The sequence below is a fragment of the Equus quagga genome, chromosome 1 (genome assembly GCF_021613505.1).
Source record: "Equus quagga isolate Etosha38 chromosome 1, UCLA_HA_Equagga_1.0, whole genome shotgun sequence".
Classification (NCBI taxonomy): domain Eukaryota; kingdom Metazoa; phylum Chordata; class Mammalia; order Perissodactyla; family Equidae; genus Equus; species Equus quagga.
In genome coordinates this window covers 103,950,852-103,970,447 of record NC_060267.1, presented here as the reverse complement: position 1 = coordinate 103,970,447, position 19,596 = coordinate 103,950,852, and the positions used below count along the sequence as shown (strand labels likewise).

Sequence of the window (19,596 nt, the reverse complement as noted above, 5' to 3'; positions counted from 1 at the left end):
GAGCTGCTGTCCAGAGCCATTCTGGACTAAACTTGATGTAATGAAAGGAGCATTGGAAAGAGAAGAGATCAGTGTTCCCACAGGGTTCCCACTGCATGACCTTGGGCCATTTTTCCCTTTTTAGCCTCAGTTTCTTCAACTATAGAAATGAGAAGATAGCATCTAAGATCCATTTCTCCATTCAGAACATGTATGGTTACATCTTGCTAAACTCAGGTGCATCTGGGAGCTGGTGGCATGTCTCTTCAGAACAGTGCCAGTTCTTTTCCTGGCCTGCCAAAATTCACTCATTGGTGCCTATTCTGCTGAATAATCTCTCCTCCTGAATTTGTGCCAGTTGGAAAATTGAGAATGGAATGTGCCACCTGGGTTTGGATTTGGAAATCCAAAGTGTTGTTGCCTTGAGGTACAAGGATATTTCTCCTCAGCCATGGTGGTGAGTAGGTTGATAATACCAGCCATAGCAGTTTGTACTTGGACTAGGAAAAGAGGATCAAGTCTTTGTTTCTAATGAGAGCAGAATGAGGGGAGAGCTCTTTTCTTATTTTCTTCTAGCAATTTGCTGTATGAATTGTGCCCTGGTGATGTAGTGTTACAAACAGAATCAATGCATCAGTAAAGTGATAAAAGTAAATAAAGCTTTCTTATGCTTCGATAATGTTTAGCTGTTTATATTCTTTTTTTAAAAAAATTTTTTTAATTTTTCTCCCCAAAGGCACCCCCCTCCCCCCCCCCGCCGGTACATAGTTGTATATTCTTCGTTGTGGGTCCTTCTAGTTGTGGCATGTGGGACGCAGTCTCAGCTTGGTCTGATGAGCAGTGTCATGTCCGCGCCCAGGATTTGAACCAACGAAACACTGGGCTGCTTGCAGCGGAGTGCGCGAACTTAACCACTTGGCCACGGGGCCAGCCCCTGTTTATATTCTTTATCATTCTTGATCTCACAAGCACTTTGAATGGAAATCAAGTCCTCAGTTTCCACATCCTATAATATCATTTAGGAATCTCTATCTGTTGGATTCCAGTGTTCTTTGATTTTGGGGAGAGTTGCCTTTCTTGCTCTAAGAAGGCAGCAAGGTGGGATGGAAAGGGAATGTGGTCTGCCTCTCACTAGGTGTTTGACTTTGAACTAATCAAGTATTTCCTCTCTCTGGATCTCTGTTTCCTCGTGGATAAAAGGTACCTAAGCAAAATTTTCCCTCTCAGAAGGCTGAGGGAATATTATGTTATTAACCTCTCATGTGAGAGTGAAGTCTATAAACACTTCAATAACTGGTATCTTGATTGTACCTAGAATAGAACATTGAAATGGAGGATGGTCTCATCACACATTGGAGTAAATGACTATATTTCTGTTTATATAAATGCTTGATCAGCATTCAAACAATAAATCCATCTTGTTGACATGCTATTTCAAAAGACTCAACACAGACACATTGTTTAGCCCAGTGATTTTTACATAAAAAGGAGGAAGAACGAGTCCTAAAATGTGTGGATGGGTGCTGTGCTACATAGTTTACATACTCATTTATTCATTCTACAAATATCATTGGGTGTCTAACATGTACTAGGCGTTATAGTAGAGCTGGGGATGGTATTGATACAGCAGTTATGACAGCAAGGTCCCTACTTTCATGGAACTTATATTTTGGTTGGGGAGATAGAAAAGAAATGAAAAGTCAAGGAAATTTTAAAATAATGTCTATGAAAATAATATAGAGAGAATGACTGGGAGGGGAGGGGACTACCTTAGCTCAGGTAGTTAGAAAAACATCACTGAGGAGGTAATGTGTGAGCTGAGGCTCAAGTGGTGAGAAGCAGAACATGCAAAGATCTGGGGGAAGGATAGATCTGGCAGCAAGTGCAAAAGCCCAAAAGAGATGGTAAGTTTAGCATATTTGAGGATGCGTTAAAGGCAGGGTCATTTAAATCTAACAAGCTTTAGAAATAGGTATTATCTTTATCTTATAGATGAAGATACAGAGAAGTAAAGAGCCCAAGTTCAAGTGGTAAGTTGAAAACCTGAGATTTAAACCCAGGTTAGTCTGGTTCTAAAATCCATGCTCTTTCCTCTGTACCATGCCACTCAGCAATTGATTAAGATGCAAAAATTCTGAGTTGGCTTGAATAACTTGTTTCTGTGTAACATGGTGGGGAAAGAACTCTTTCTTTTGTTTCACAGAGTGTATACTCCAGCTGAAAGGTATAAATGGCTATTTGTTTTTGGCATTTGATGAACGTACAGTATTGTGTAGTCTTGTATGGTACTGTTTTATGTATTGTGGTTCCTCATTCCCTCAAGTCCCAGGTGGGTATGTGTCCTCTGCCAGGAATCAAGCAATAGGTCTTTATTAAGGGTGGTGGTATGGGCTGAATGTTTGCCGCACCCCCACCTCCAATTCATATATTGAAGCTTTAACACCCAATGTGATGGTATTTGGAGGTGGGGCCTTTGGGAGGTAATTAGATTTTGATAAGGTCATGAGAGTGGGGTTCCCATGATGGGATTAGTGTCCTTATAAGAAGAGGAAGAGAGACTAGAGCTCTCTCTCTCCCCACCATGTGAAAACACAGTGAGACTATGAGAAATAAATGTCTGTTGTTTAAGCACCCAATCTATGGTATTTTGTTATAGCAGCTTGAAATGATTATATCTGTATATCTATATCTCTATTTCTCTATCTCTCTCTATCTATCTATATAAAGAGAGAGAGAGATTTATTATAAAGAATTGGCTCACACAGCTATGGAGGCTGGCAAGTCCCAAGATCTGTTGGCAAACTAGAGGCCCAGGAGAGCTGATGGTATAGTTTCAGTCCAACTCTGAAGGCCTGAGGACCAGGAGAGCTGGTGGTGTAAGTTTCAGCCTGAGCCCAAAGGCAGAAGACTGATGTCCCAGCTCAAAGACAGTCAGGCAGAGAGAGGGTGAATTCTTCCTTACTCCACCTTTTGTACTCTTCACGCCTTCAATGGATTGGATAAAGCCCACTCACACTGGGGAGGGCAATCTGCTTTACTCAGTCCTGATTCAAATGTTAATTTCATCCAGAAACACCTTCACAGACACACCCAGAATAATGTTTAGCCAAATATCTGAGTTGACACATAAAAGCAACTGTCCCAGGTGTGGTTTGTTTAAGGCAGTGGTGAGTATGAGTGTGAGTGGTCGGGAATAGGAAGGAAGTATAAGACACAGTACACACCCTCACGGGGCTTCTGATGCAATAGGAATGAGGAGGCACACATAAATAACAAATAAGTGGATGATACTAAGCTGTTTCTCATTTAAAGTGATGAGTGAATGGGTTTCAGACTAAGCTTTCAGAAGGAGGAGAAACCACTGCAGGCGGGGAGGACAAGGAAGATCTCATAAGGGAGGCAGAACTTGTTATTGACCTTGAAGAATGAGGAGATGGGGGATTTCCTTTTTTTTCTTAATGTTACTTTTCACATGGTCTTAATAAGCTTTAAGATACATGCTAAGATAATTCATAAAATTTGTACCAGAAAAGAAAATGGAAGACTCTCCATCCAGTTTTCTTGAGGCTTGACAATAATTTGGATAAAACCAATGAGAAAATGATTTTTGTCCCATTCCACTTACAAATCTAGATGAAATAGTTCTGTGTAACACATTAATTAATAGAATCCAATTAAGTATTAAAACAAACATTATATGATAAAGTAAGATTTATTCCTGGATCCAAAGGCTGGAAGAAAAGTAGAAAATCTATGATTGCTTCACAGGTGAATTTTCCCAAACATTTATGGTAGAAATAAACTCTTCCACAAAAACTCACTTCTGGGGCCGGCCCAGTGGCACGGAGGTTAAGTGTGCACGTTCTGCTTTGGCGTCCTGGGGTTTGCAGGTTTGGTTCCCGGGTGCGGACATGGTACCGCTTGGCAAGCCATGTGTGGTAGCATCCCACATATAAAGCAGAGGAAAATGGGCATACATGGTAGCTCAGGGCCAGTCTTCCTCAGCAAAAAGAGGAGGATTGGCAGCAGATGTTAGCTCAGGGCTAAGCTTCCTCAAAAACAAAAAACAAACAAAAAAACTCTTACTTCCCAACTCATTACGTAAAGCCAGCATTATTACTCTGACACCAAACCAGACAAAGTCACAACAAGGAAAGAAAACCACAAACCCAAATCCCCAGTAAGTGTACATGCACCAATTCTTAACAGCATTTTAAAACTGAATCTCATGATATATAAGAAGGATCGTGCATTATGACCCAGTGGCGTTCATCCCAGGAACTCGTTTCATATAACATTTGAATATCAGTCACTGTAATTCACCACACCAGCAAATGTAACAAGAAAAACAATATCTTCTCAATAGATGCATGAAAGCCCTTTGAAATTACCATTTTTGTGTGTGTGCGTAGTAAGAAGACTTAGCAAATTTCAAGTATGTAATACAGTATTGTTAACTGTCTTCACTATGCTATGCATTAGATCTCCAGAACTCATTCATCTTGCATAACTAAAACTTTGTACCCTTTGACCAACATCTCATTTCTTCCTCCCTACAACCCGTGGCAACCACCATTCTACCTCTGCTTCTGTGAATTTGACTATTTTAGATTCTACTTGTAAGTGAGATCATGCAGTATTTGTCTTTCTGTGTCTGGCTTAGTTCACTTAGCAAAATGTCCTCCAGGTTCATCCATGTTGTTGCAAATGGCAGGATTTCCTTCTCTTTTAGGGTGTCTGATATTCCATCGTATGTATATGTCACATTTTCTTTATCCATTTGTCCATTGTCAGACATTTAGGTTGCTTCCGTATGTTGGCTCTTGTGAGAAAGAGGTGATTTCTAAGTGGACCAAGGCACAGAAGTGATAGTTTGACAAGAGGTATTTGGGAAACAGTGTCTGAATGGTAGATTGACAGAGTAGTACCATTCAGTGTCTGACTGGTAGTAGGGTGGGGCTCCTGTATTTTCTTGTGCAGGTTGTTCACTGCACAAGGGCAAGACAAGTAGAGGATGAAATGTAGCCCCACATTCTGCTCACCAAGCCAAGTATCCTGGTACAGGGGTGTGTCCACCCAGAGCAAGGGGTACCTTTTTCTAATTTACCCAAAGACTCTGCAGCAGTCTTACAGGAGGGAAATAGTGGGAGATAAGTTTGCAGTAGAAGGATGGATCATAAAGGATGTTTCCTTGTATCTAGACTACTGCAGATGGAAACATGCAGCTTTGATGGTAGTGGTGATTGTGAGTATGATTTGTGACCCTACACTGGAGTCAAACCTGGAGATTTGTCAATGCCAGGAACCCTATTTATCTGGCATAAAATAGATCTATATCTTTTGAAAATTGTATTTGCTTGATGTTTCTCCAAAGCAAACTTTGTAACTGACCCACTTTGCTCCAATATCAGATCAGGCTGATTTAATTTTATAAGCCAGTCATGGAAAGAGAATCTGTCCCATGACTCTAAAGCATTCTGTTCTGCAGCTCCACTGTAATTACAGACAAATGCATCTAATCTTCCCATTGTGTGTTCTCCTGAGTTACAGGATTCTTTTTTTTTTTTCTGTATTTGATAATCTTGTTGTCTTGTGATGCTGCATCATTTAATTATTCCCCAAAATAGGGATCTTCAGAAAATCTGCTCAGAAAAAGTGATTTGCTGTTCCCAACTGAAGTCACAGCTGTGGTGTTTACTCAGAAATTAGTCATTTTCAGAGCTTTGAGATTGCTGTTTTTCTTAAGGGGTCTCATCTCCCACCTAAGGCTATTGAAGCCTTCCTGCAGACCGCTTGAGGGAATTTTATAAACTCCAGAGAAAGACTAAGTAGGTATCCTCAGAGATCTTCAAGCCCAGGACTCTGTGTCAAATTGAGCATGGTTGCCCTCTCTGATATTAACCTCTAAATGTCTAGCTATATTCAATTCAATAACTCCATAAACATTTCTCTAGCATCTACTGTGTGCCAAACAGTAGGACAGGCATTGAGAGTACAAAAATGAATTAGCACAGTCCTTATCTAAAGAAGTGTGCAATCTCTAAACTTGATCATCAGAAGCACCAAAATTTAATTTTGCTAACTGCTGCCTTTAAGCAAGTCACTTAATTTATCTGAGCCTCATTTTCCTACAAAACCAGTAACATTGAGATGACATTCCTGTAAGGCATGAAATATTGTGATTAGTTTGGGTTATCTGGGATGAATGACATTGTGTCTAGTCACTCAGTGTTTTTTTCCCTTCTCCTTCACAGTCTTCTGTCCCCTTTGGATCTTTTTTTTAAGGAAGATTAAGCCTGAGCTAACATCTCTGCTGATCCTCCTCTTTTGCTGAGGAAAATGGCCCTGAGCTAACATCCGTGCCTATTTTCCTCTACTTTTTATATGTGGGACGCCTACCATAGCATGGCTTGCCAAGTGGTGCCATGTCCGCACCTGGGATCCGAACTGGCGAACCCCAGGCCGCCTAGGCAGAAGGTGCACACTTAACTGCTGCATCACTGGGCAGGCCCCCCGCTTTGGATCTTTACCTTTACAGACTGAAGAAGGCACATTCTTTCAACTGTTCCTAAAACCAGAGCCTTTCCATTTTATTCTGTTTTTCTCAGGCCATTTCATCATGTCATTTGTGTTTAGGTAAGTGGACCTTATATGCTGTAACACAAATATGAAAGTGCAAATGGCTTGTTCAAGATGAGGTCAGAGTGTAAGAAACCCTACATGTTGGGTTTCCAATAAACTTTCTGATGATAACCACTGTTTTTTCACCTTTCACTCTCGCGATCTTTTTGTGTTTTGTCTGTGACATCTCACAGGACTGACGTCTTAAGGAAATAATTTTCTGTCATTTCAGATTCCTTTTACTGGATGGTAGTTGAACACTCATGATCCTCTGATAAGATTATTTATCCTGAATATGTTTTCTTACATTTAGTCACATTAAAACTCCTCTGCCACTTTTCTGCCCACATCCAATCTTCTTTCAGTTTATCCCTAATCAGCTTGGCATTTTAATCCCTGGAAGAGCTGAATGCCATCTGCAAACTTGGCAGTTTCCCCAAGCACTCTTTTCCAGATCATTTATATGAATGTTAACTAAGACACCATGCAGCTTGCTTTCTATCTAAGAAGTGCCTTAATTGCAGAGCATTTGATTTAACAACTTAATCACTGAATTAATAATAACAAGGACCAGCTACAGAACATTGCCTTTATCCAGAAATGTGCTCACTTCTTCCTGTTCTTTGTTTCTTATTCCTAAACCAATTATCCATAACAGAAATTTCTCCATGTACTGAAAGAAAGTCTGTGGTTCATGAATTAGGTAACAAGTCCAACTGGAGTTAAGAACCCTTTTACCAATATAGGCCCTACCTGATTATTTTAGGTCTCATTTATGTCTCTGTTCCAGAACGTCTATAGTCAGAGTCCTATACCACTTTTTATCACTTTATTAAATCCTATTTTTTAATATCACTGTCATTTTCCAGCTAGGCCTAATCAGTCAGATCATCAGTTGAGTTGCCAGGTGAGTGCTATGCAATAGCTGTTGGATTGTCATGTACCAGTAAAACAGCAAGTCCTGAAGTCTAGTTACTGCACCAGCTTCCCAAATGATCTTTAGCCTTGGTTTGCTCCCTCCGGTCTCTTTCGCATTCCAGATGAAGTGGTCTCTCAGATTGTAGGCACATCTGACCATGTCACCTTTCTGCTTAAAATCTTTACAGTATTTTTGGAGACAGTTGGTAAAACCTGAATATAGACTCAGTAAAGATGTTAATAATTATTATTAATTATTAAGTAATAATTGAGTTATTACCCTACGATAGGCAATTCATAGAGAGAAAGTAGATTAGAAATTACCAGGGACTAGGAGGAGGGAAGAATGGGCTGTGATTGCTTAATGGTTACAGAGTTTCTGTTTGGGATGATGAAAAATAGTGATGATGGTTGCATAACACTGTGAATGTACTTAATGCCACTGTATTGTATGCTTAAAAATGGTAAAAATGGCAAATTTTGTTATATATATTTTGCCACAATAAAAAAATTTTTTAAGTCATTGCCAGTTAGAGATAATACTTAAAATTTTACAGAAGAAATGACATGATGTTTGGGATTTGCTTTAAAATACTCAAACAGTAGTCTCAGTAACAGTGAGGATGATAGATGAAAAGATTGGCAAAATGTTAACTATTGAGGATAGCATTTTCCATAATAAAAAGTGTTTTAAAAAATCTTTTGGAGGCTAGCCGTTAAGTCCCAACTACTCAGCCTGACATTTGAAGCTCTTTGCCAGTCTGTCCTTTCCCTTTCTCGGGAGCCTCAGCTGTCACTGCTCAGTCCACTGTGCCCTTCCCTCCAGTCAGCTGGCCTGCTGCAGTGCTGTGTGCTCACACAGCCTCTGTGCCTTTGCAGTCACCTTTCAATTCTGCTTCCTTTTTACGTGGCAATTCCTACTCATTCTTTAAGACTCAGCTCTGTCTTTGGAGCCTTCCCAGACTTCAAGTAGAGAGAACTGCTCCCTCCTTTGGATTCCCACAGTGTCTTGTTCAGACTCCTGCTACAGCTTATGCTGTGTATTGCAATCTTTTAGTTATGCTTCTGCTCTCCACTAACCTGTGAGCTTCTTGAAGGGAGAGGAAACTTACTTTTTACTGCACGTCTTTCCGAGCTGTATGAAACTTGTGTTGTTGTTGTTTTAGTTGTGTGCTCTAAATATGTTTTAAAGGAAAAGATGGAAAGGTGGGAATGTAAATACTAGTTAGAAATCTTAAGAGGGCCTCGCCCCATGGCTGAGTGGTTAAATTTCTGCACACTCCACTTTGGTGGCCTGGGTTCACAGGTTTGGATCCCAGGCGTAGACCTACTCCATTCACCAGCCACACTGTGGAGGTGTCCCACATACAAAAAATAGAGGAGGATTGGCATGGACATTAGCTCACGGCTAGTTTTCCTCAAGCAAAAAAAGAAGAGGATTGGCAGCAGACGTTAGCTCAGGGCGAATCTTCCTCAGCAATAAATAAATAAATAAATAAATCTTAAGAGTGGAAAAGGACTGTAGCAATTATCCATATGGATATTGGTCTCCTTTTCTAGACTGTGCTTTCTCTACTTGGCAACTGCTAATGCATTTTTACATTTCCAGCACCTACCACTGCATGCTCAGTGAACTGTTGCTGAATTTATTGAAAAACCACAGCCTTTCTGTCTATAGGTTGCAGAAAGCCAACTGCCTAGCTTGGAGTGTGGAAGTACACTTTTTACAAGAAACAATTAATTTCGGGCATGATTGTCAGAGCAGCAAATAAACACCTGAAGGGATATCCCTGGACCTGTGGAGTCGGTGGCTATTCATCTGGCTAAATTGTTGGTTGAGCTGGGACTACAGCGTGTGTGCAGTATACATCTTGCCAGGGGGTGGCGGCAGGCGCTCACAAACTCTCTCCAAGACCAGCAGGCCTGATTTTTACCTTTTGAGTGTAGGATGGGAGATAGAAGTCCTCTACTATTTCTAGTATATTTTCCAACTTCTTAAAGGCTTGAGATGCTTGGCTGAAAGAAGTCCTGAATTAGAGACAGTGAGAGCCAGAAACTAAGCACCTTGTTAACAATAAATGTCTAGACCGTGTTGGACTAGTTCCAGAGCTCCAAGAAAGCCTCCTCCCTAAATGCCTTCTGGAGTCTGTGAAGGCATTCCTAGTACTTTCATCTTCTAGCTGGAAGTTTTGATCCTTGTGCAAACCTCAGTCACTTAGAGAGGATTGACTCTTTAGGCTGTTTGTATGTCCTGTATATATGTTCCAATGTGGTTGGAGATTGAGAACAGATTTTCATGTGGGGAAGTATAGGATAGGGAAGAAAGAACATGACACCCTGGGATCACATATGTGAGAAGAGAGGAGGAGATGGCTGGGCCAGCAAAGACAGGCTCAGTCCACTCAGTTTTGAGGGTGGCTTCTTCTGGTTTTCTGTATTTGTCCAGCCTAAACCACCACTCCTAACACCTCCAGTCAATAAACAAGCTCTGATTGTGAACCTCCTAAGTACACAGCTTGGTGAAGGAGTTGGAAATTTATAGATACAATGATTATATTTGCACAGGCTTCAACTCAGAGCATATAACCCGCCAACAGGACATAATATTTAAAATCCAAAATGTTCTGGAGACTCCAGGGCTCACGTATGGGATGGTCTTTGCTCTGAAGCATTATTATATAATCTAGTGGTCTGAGGCTGAGGGTGGGAGAAGGGTATCACAGACTGTTAGGCAACTGAGTTTGGAAGATGGTATCAGATCATGATGCTATGAGCCAAATATCATGAGCAGATAATAAATGTGATGAAAGTTCAGAAGAGGAAGAAGCCGTGTTGGCTGTGGTAATAGTAAAACAGCAATAATACTCAGTACATAAATGTTTGTTGCATTTTGCTAATAGTACTTCATATTTGCATAGCATTTCAGGGTTTCCAAATGCTTTCATGTCAATTATTCTCATCTGGTTTCATTAAGTCTTCATAACAAACTGTGAGTCAGGTATGATTAAACGAGGTAAAGTACATAAAATACTTAGAATAGTGGTTAGTTCCTAGTGAATGTTTGCTGTTATTGTTAAAATTATTATTATCCCTATTTTATACATGAGGAAACTGAGGCTCAGAGAGGCAGTTGCTTACCCAAAGTCAGGCAGCTGAGAAGTAGTAGAACTCAGCCTGAATTCAGCTCACTTGGCTCCTATTTCTAGACCTTTCTCCATTATCCTAAGCATAAAAGAAGGGATATTTAAGCTGGGCTTGCCTAGCTTGGGCCAAGTTTTGAGGGGGCCTTAGAGAAGCCTGTGAAATCATGCTCTTCAGCCTCACAAGCCCTAGTTGGCAGGTGGATGGGAGTTAATGAGGTATTCACTGCCTTGAGTAAGAAGAGTTATATATCTAGAAGCCTCTACTCATTTTAGCAATAACAGAAGATGGTTCATTGCCTTGTCCATGAAGGAAGCTGCAAGCCATTAAACTCACATAGATCCTCAGCTGCTAGGCTTATTAAGAAAATGTTACAATAGGGGGAAATTGACAACACAGGCACCATAGATATTTTTAGTCCGTGCTTCAAGGATGTACATTTTGAGTTCTGTTTAGGATTGAACACAAGGGAATGAATTTGGATTGATTTGACAAGACTGCCGTCAGAAAGTCCTTACGGAGCACCTTCTCTATGGCCAGCTTATGGAACGGACTGTGGTGGGGATGGTAGGGGAGATGAAGTAATTTCCCAAAACTTTCAGACACTGGGGAAAATGGTATAATCTTTTTCTTGGTTGGGGGCAGTATGGCAATATCAGTAGAACTAACTCTGTCTATTCCTTGCACCAGCAATTCTGAGATAAGTTATGTATCCTTCTAATGTACAACATGGTATCTATAGTTAATAATACTGTATTGTATACTTGAAATTTGCAAAGAGAGTAGATCTTAAGCATTCTTTCCACACACGCAAAAAATAGTAACTATGTGAGGTGACGAAAGTGTTAATCTGATTGTGGTAATCATTTCCTAAAGTATATGTGTATCAAATCATCATGTTGTACACTTTAAATGTATACAACTTTATTTGTCAATTATACCTCAGTAAAGTTGGAAAAAAATTATTTGTCCTATGAATATAGTCTAAAGTGTAAGCCATTATAGCACTGTTTGTAATAGCAAAAACAACCCCAAAACTGGAAATCTAAATGCTCACCAATAAATATTGGTTAAATTACCGTATGACCATCAAATGGAATTTCATGCAACTATTAAAAAGGAAGAGGTCCATCAGTATCTACTGACAGGGTATCACTAAGATATGTTTTTAAAAGCAAAAAAAAAAATCAAGGTGCAAAAAAGAAGAGTTTTGGAAAAGTATAAGACATTCCTGAAAGAAATCAATAATGACATAAAGAAATGGAAAGATATTCCATGAACATGGATTGGAAGAATAAACATAGTTAAAATGTCCATACTACCCGAAGCTATCTACAGATTCATCGCAATCCCAATCAGAATCCCAATGATATTCTTCACAGAAATAGAATAAAGAATCTTAAAATTCATATGGAGTAACGAAAGACACTGAATAGTCAAAGCAATCCTGAGAAACAAGAATAAAGCTGGTGGCATCTCAATCCCTGACTTCAAAATATATTACAAAGCTGTAGTAATCAAAACAGCATGGTACTGGTACAAAAACAGACACACAGATCAATGGAATAGAATAGAAAGCCCAGAAATAAAACCACACATCTGTAGACAGCTAATCTTCAACAAAGGAGCCAAGAACATACAATGGAGAAAGGAAAGCCTCTTCGGTAAATAATCCTGGGAGAACTAGACAGCCACATGCAAAAGAATGAAAGTAGACTACTATCTTCCTCCATACAAAAAAATAGACTCGAAATGGACCAAAGACTTGAAGATAAGACCTGAAACCATAAAACTTCTGGAAGAAAATATATGCAGTACACTCTTTCACATCAGCCTTAAAAGGATCTTTTCAAATACCATGTCTACTCGGACAAGGGAAACAAAAGAAAAAATAAATGGGACTTCATCAGACTAAAGAGCTTCTGGAAGGCAAAGGAAACCAGGATCAAAATGAAAAAGCAACTCTCCAACTGGGAGAAAATATTTGCAAATCATATATCCGACAAGGGGTTAATCTCCATAATAGATAAAGAACTCATACAACTGAAATACGAAAAAACAAACAACCCAAACAAAAAATGGGCAGAGAATATGAACAGACATTTTTTCCAAAGAAGATATACAGAGGGCCAATAGGCACATGAAAAGATGCTCAAGATCACTAATCATCAGGGAAATGCAAATCAAAACTAAACTTAGATATCACTTCATGCCTGTTAGCATGGCTATAATCACCAAGACAAAAAAATAGCAAATGTTGGAGAGGTTATGGAGAAAAGGGGACCCTCATACACAGCTGGTGGGAATGCAAACTGGTGCAGCCGCTATGGAAAACAGTATGGAGATTTCTCAAAAAATTGAAAATAGAAATACCATATGACCCAGCTATCCCACTACTGGGTGTTTATCCAAAGAACTTGAAATCAACAATACAAAGAGACTTATGCACCCCTATGTTCACTGCAGCATTATTCACAATAGCCAAGATGTGGAAGCAACCCAAGTGCCCATCGACTGATGATTAGATAAAGAAGATGTGGTATGTATATACAATGGAATACTACTCAGCCATAAAAAAGACAAAACTGTCCCATTTGCAACCCCATGGATGGACCTTGAGGGTATTATGTTAAATGAAATAAGCCAGACAGAGAAAGACAAACACTATATGATTTCACTTATTTGTGGAACATAAACAAACTTATAGACAAAGAGAACAGTTTAGTTAGATTACCAGGGGGAAGGAGAGTGCGGAGTGGGCACAAGGGGTGAAGGGGCACATTTATATTGTGTCTGACAAATAATAAGGTACAACTGAAAGTTCATAATCTTATAAACTGTTATAACCACAATAAAAAAAAAACCACCAAAAAAAAGAATAAGCAGAAAAAAAAAGAGTTTATATAGCATGGTGCTGTGTATATATATGTTGAAGCTTATATGAATGTAGATACATCCACACATTTTCCCCACACTGGATAGAGATGCTTGTAACTGATGATGGGGAGTATGTGTAAGGAGAGAGGAATGGGAAAGGAGAAACTTTTATTTTTCATTTTATCCTTTTATATGCTTTTGAAGATAGATTGATTGATTGATTTAACCATAGGACATACTAATTTTTTTAAAATGTAAGCCACTTACTTACATAAGGTCATACAGCCAGGAAAGGGTACAGCTAGGATATACACCCAGACTATGATTCCAGAGCCCATATTCTGGATTCTAGCACACTGATTCCTAATAGTGCTCTCTTACTATCAAAGAGTGTTTCTGTCACTTGCTTGTATGTTACAAAATTTTTCATGGAAATACCTGCAACCAAAATGTCCAAGGGCCAGGAGCTGGGAGAATGTGTTCATTCTCCAGAATGCTCTGCCCCATCTGCCTGCCTGCCATCTCGGCTCCTTTTCTATGAGATTGTGGCTCATCTAAGAGAGGTCAGTGGCCTAGAGCGAGTAAACATGGACTAAGATTTCCAACAGACCAAATTACCTTAAGGAAAAGGCATTAAGATAATTGGAGAGATGGGGGTGGGGAGAAGGCATGAAAACAGTATCATTAGCCAACTTGGTCAATGGGCAGGTACAGGAAGTGGCAGATAAAGCCAGCCAGAATTTATAAATATACTTTAATATCAGTATTCAAAACCCACAAAATATATGAGTGAATTTTAAAACTTGACGTTATGTGAGCACCTAGATGTAAACTCTTAGTTCTAAGCTTAACTCTTTTGAACTTTTCTGTGATTTAGACATATCAATTTCCCCATCAGTCAAATGGACAGCACTGTCTGTCCTGGCTGCTTCACAGTGTTGTAAGGAACAGATAAGGCAAGGAATGTACTTGGAAAATGTCAGGCATCATACAGAATGAGAGGTTGTTTTTCATGTCTCTGAGACTTACCTCACAGAAGGAGAGCTATTTTGAGACAGGAAGATGGGAGGAAGCATTGGAAAAGCATTGCTGATAACAAGGTAGATGCACCTCACCAATGCAAGAAAGGAACCTCATTGGTCATTTACTCTAGTTCCTCCTTTTTATAGTCGTGGACAAAGACCTACAGAGTCCAAGATCTGCAGAGCAGTGTACTGCCATGCATAGACTATTATTTAAACCCATAAATAAGACAGAACAGTAGCCAGAGGGTTGGGATATGCTATAGGCTCCTTGCTGGAGGGGCTTGCTGAGCTATGAATGTTGAACAGGAACCTGGGACCAAGCTGATGAAGCTTAGTAAGGAATTGGGGCAGAGGTGGGGGGATGGACTTCAGTGATCCAGCTCTAGGATGGGCTGAGTGCCTCTGAGGAGCAATTTGAGGGTGGCCAGAGACTTGGGTAGGATAAATGATAGCTTCCTAGAACAAACTGTTCCAGAACCTAGAGAGGAAAGGAAATAGCCTGGCCTCATCCTGGGTGGTTCACAGGAAGCAGGGTAGGAAGTATTTGTAGTGGGACTAGTGCTCACAGCGTCAAGTCCCTTTTCAGCAGGGGAGGGAAAATGAGGGGAAAAAAACATGCAATGCAGCACACATGACAAGTCAGTTTTTATAATGGTGGGGAAGTGAGGATGAAGAGAATGAATCAGCAGAGGGAGACTGTGCTATGCCCTCAGACTCCAAGGGCATTGGAGTCAGACTTGGGTGTGAATACTGGCTCTGTCACTAAGTTACTGTATGATTGTATATGCCATTTTCCTCCTCTGAGTATTGGTTTCCCGCTCTTGAAAATGAGACCTTTCTCCCTATCTCATAAGTTGTTATGAGGGTTAAATGAGATGTTCTTGAAAGCAATTCACACACAGTTCCTAGAACATGATGCCCAATAAATGCTGGTTTATTCCTTTATTTTGGGGAGGGACTTCTTGAAAACCTCCAGTGAAACATGCTAATTTGAAATTTCAAGCACTGGAAAAGCAAGCCTGATCTAACTAACAGATACAGTGTGGAAAGGCCCTTTTTACAAATAGAGGACCAGCCTAAATGGGCAGGTAAGAAAATCTTATGGGGGAGAGGGTAGGTTAAGTAGGAATGGATATAAGTATAAGTCCACTTATGAGGGGCTGTGAAGCCATTAATGCATAAATGTGAGGGTCCTCCAGATCCGTGACAAAATGGGAAAATAATAAGTGCTGTATAGCTCACCTTGACTCATTTTCTTGACTGCTCAGAAATAAAGGATAGGTTTTGTGTTCCATTGTAGCAGCTTTCCTCACGTTTTCCCATTCCCCAGTATAATTAACTCTCTCTCTCATTCATTGATTGTCATTTAATCCTTGTTTTGTTGGTTGTATTTGCTTTTTAAATTATTAATTGCCTCACATCTTTTTTGGATGGATGGGTATGAAGAGGTGAAATGATAACAGTTTCTTTAAAAACTAAAATTCCAACAGTGGAAACCAACTAGAAAATTAGAGTGAAACATAGGATGGTGGAAGGTAAGGAAACTGTAGAGATGCATAAGATTGACCTAGTCTTTACCAGAAATAGCATTAGGGAAATTACTACTTCTAGACTTTTGTAGCCAAAAGACCAGGGGTGTTATAAAATCACAAAACCTGAGAGTGAAAAGGTGCTTTGGATTGTTTTATAGGTTGGTAAGTTGAGCATTAGGGAGAGGAAGTGGTTTATTCGAGGCTCGGTCTCATGGTGATCCAACAGCAGAGGTAAGGTCTAACCCTAACCCAGGTCTCTTAACTCTCATTCCAGGGTTCTGTCTGCTGCAGTCCTCATCTTTGTGATAGTGAATTTCTGACCTCAAACACTAGTACAAAACTAATTTATATGGGTTTTTTCCTTTTTCCAGGACCAAGTGCTTTCGGGGCAAAAAAATCCTTGGAGATTATGATATCAAAGTGGAACAGGTAATCAGCCCGAAGCCCAGAACTGCATCTGCGTCATCATTGTTCCCTCTTGGCATCCCAGTGTGAACCACCTAGGTCAACTGAGTAGAGTACAGTATCCATCACTGGGTTCCAGGCTCTCCATCTCCTCAACTCCACCCTTTCCCTAGGACTTTTCTCTCTATGAGACATGGTCCTGAAGGCTGCATCTTTCAATTTCCCTGACTTCTTTTCATGTTTCTGCTGTCTGTAGAGAGGCAAGCAGTATGGCTCTTAGTGCCCTCTTGCAGCACAAGATTCTCAGGCTGAGGAAGAAGACCTTAGAGGAATGTTTTCCTAGGACACTGGCTGCACCTCTGTATTATTGGTCACATGTGGTATTCCTGAGTAAGCACATGTCTGCCATTCAGGTGTGTGGCCTCCAGTGTTGCCTGCTCTGGGCCTGAGGCTACATTTTGGAGAGAACTTAGAAAAGAACACCTCCTTGTTTTAATGCAGTCAAATCCTGAAAGACTCCTTTTTTATTTTCCTTTATCCTTTGCTTCTTGACAAATAGAGATTAGATCTGTTTGGGTGGAGAGGGGGATGTCCACTTTAAACATTGCGTGTATTTTCTATGTAATAATAGAAGTTACTCACCATTCCTTACACAGTGTGGTGTGATTTACAGAGTACTTTCCTATCCATTATTGCATTCAGTTCTTAAAATAACTTGTTAGATAGGCAGGCTTGATAAAAATTATTCCCATTTTATAGGTGGAAGAATCTGTCCTTCCAGAGAGGACAAGCAACTTGTCTAATGTCTTGTGCAGCTAGTTGGAGGCAGAACATAACTAAAACACAGTTGCCTAAACTAAAACCTAGTGCTTTTATATTAAAACTGATAAGATCATGTTTGCCCTGGTTCACGTTCCTGCCCTGTAGAGAGGCAGCACAAAGGCTGCTGGATTGGGAGTCCAAAGACCCAAGTTTTGCTCCTGTCTCTGCCAACAATAAGTTTTGTTTATTCAGAAAAGTCACTTAATTGCTCCTTTGGTAAATGAGGATAATTATCTCTGTCCTTCCTGCCTCATGGAGTTGCTATGAGAGTTAGCTGAGATAAGTTTGTGAAAATGCTTTGAAAACTGTAAATAAATGTTTGGTGGTGGGGCTGCAGTTGCTGCTGCTGCTGCTGCTATGTGGAGGACTTGGCCAAGTCAGGACAGGGGGCTTATTCTCCTACTGTTATTTTTATTGATTTTTTTAATTGTACTAGAAAACACAAGATGAAATCTACCCTCTTAATCCCCTACTGTTATTTTCCAGGCGGAATTTTCAGAGCTCAACCTGGTGGCCCATGCAGATGGGACCTATGCTGTGGATATGCAGGTTCTCCGGAATGGCACAAAGGTTGTCCGGTAAGGTCCCTTCTGTCCTCAGGGTCATTGTCACTGTCTCCAGAATTACCATCTCTAGCTTGCAGAGGTGGTTTCAAAATCAGGTGTTGGAGTAGGATAGCAGTGCTATGTATAGTGTGCAGAACCCAATGATGTGTGCTGTGTGGAAGCAGTAGAGGAAGGCAGAGAAAATCAGCTCTTGCCCTCAGAGAGCTCTTAGTCCAATGGTAGAGAAAGCTTTATGGACTCAGAACTCACTTAGAGGTAACTGGGTCCCTGTCAGAGGGGTTCTGGTACTCCAGCCCCACTTTGACCAGTGCAGTTCTGTGCCTTTATCTCTGCATATATTTCCCCTGGAAAACGGATTCCATTGCTTTAGAAAAAAGTTTGAAAACCTCTGATCTAGTTCAACCTCCTCTTTTACCTTGATTTGCTTAGATTCATTCAGCAAGTTGGTAGCAGAGCCTGTGTTCTGTGTGAATTCTCTTAACTCCCAGCCCTGTGTTCTTTCTATATTTTTCATTCCTGGAAACTCCTAAGTGTGATAGGAAAGCCTAGGGTTGGAGGGGACATTGTGGGTGAAAGGAAATTTGCAATTACAGAGCACTTACATGCCAGCTGGTGTATTGGGTGACTCATAGACCTGACCAAATGTAATATAACAATTCTGTGAGGGAGGTGATGAGAATTCCAGATGGAGGAAAATGGTTTCCACAGTGTTATTCTTCCCAGGGGCTCAGTGTGGCTTCAGGTTTTCAGACATCAGAGTCTTGCTCCAGGAAGAGTCTTCACTTCACTCTCTTCCCTACCTCAATCTGCAGTACCCTGACACTGAGACCTCCAGTGTCCAACAAGAACTGGGTCAGTGACAGGAAAGGCAAAACTCGGGTGCCTGAAACCTAACAACAGGATATCTGAACTTGTCCATCCTGGAGACTAAGGAAGAGGACAAAAAAAGATGTCTGTCCAGGTGGGGAGTAAGCTCAGAGAGATCTTACAAGAGAGAATTATGGGCTTCTTTAACTTTAGGTAAAGTAAGTCATAGGGGTACATGCACACAAGCAGGTGGTGACAGAAAGGTCCACAGCAGGATCCTGGGAGGGATCTGGCAAGAATAAGGCAGGCCTCTCCAGGTATCAGTGTAGGAACTCAAGAGCTCGCCACAAGTCTAGAGCTCAACTCCTATAACTGGGATATAAGGTTTGATCTCAGGCATACAGCTGGAGCCAGTTTCCCAGAATGGACATAAGGAGGTCAGAGCAGGTCTAGCACATGCCATACTGACTTGATACTAAGTCACCTGAGTGACTGAGGAAGGCTCCTTTTACCTCCACTTTAAAAGACTGATCTCTGAGCCTGGGTGGGGCTGGAGCTATAGGTGGGGATTGGATGGGTGCCTCGGCAGAGACCCAGGTAGGTCATTGCACATGGTGTGAAACTGCTGAGCCTTAGAGCCTTGAGGGAATATGCTGCTACAGAACTGATTCTCTGGGAAGGTGGGGTTCCTCTGGAGTCAGGGCATGAAGACAGAGGTCCTGGGCCTATGAAGCAGCTGTGGCTAGGAGCTTTGATGGCTAGGGGTGAAACGCGGGGAGGCTTCCCATGCACAGGAACATTCTGTACTCCCAGTGCTTCCTGTAGCCATTGCTCAACCTCAGTTCTGCGAAAAATATTTATACCCCTCCCTAGCGTCTGCTTTGGAAGAATAACATTGGGAAG

At 40.8% G+C, this 19,596-nt stretch overlaps 1 protein-coding gene across 1 annotated transcript in view; it reads left to right on the top strand.

Annotated features, from left to right (window-relative positions):
- SYN2 (synapsin II) overlaps window positions 1–19,596 on the top strand; it is a 184,211-nt gene that overhangs the window by 119,052 nt on the left and 45,563 nt on the right. The window contains exons 5-6 of the mRNA XM_046683892.1: window positions 16,465–16,522; window positions 17,807–17,898. Of these exons, the coding sequence (XP_046539848.1) occupies window positions 16,465–16,522; window positions 17,807–17,898 (150 nt within the window). The remainder of the gene's footprint in view (window positions 1–16,464; window positions 16,523–17,806; window positions 17,899–19,596) is intronic.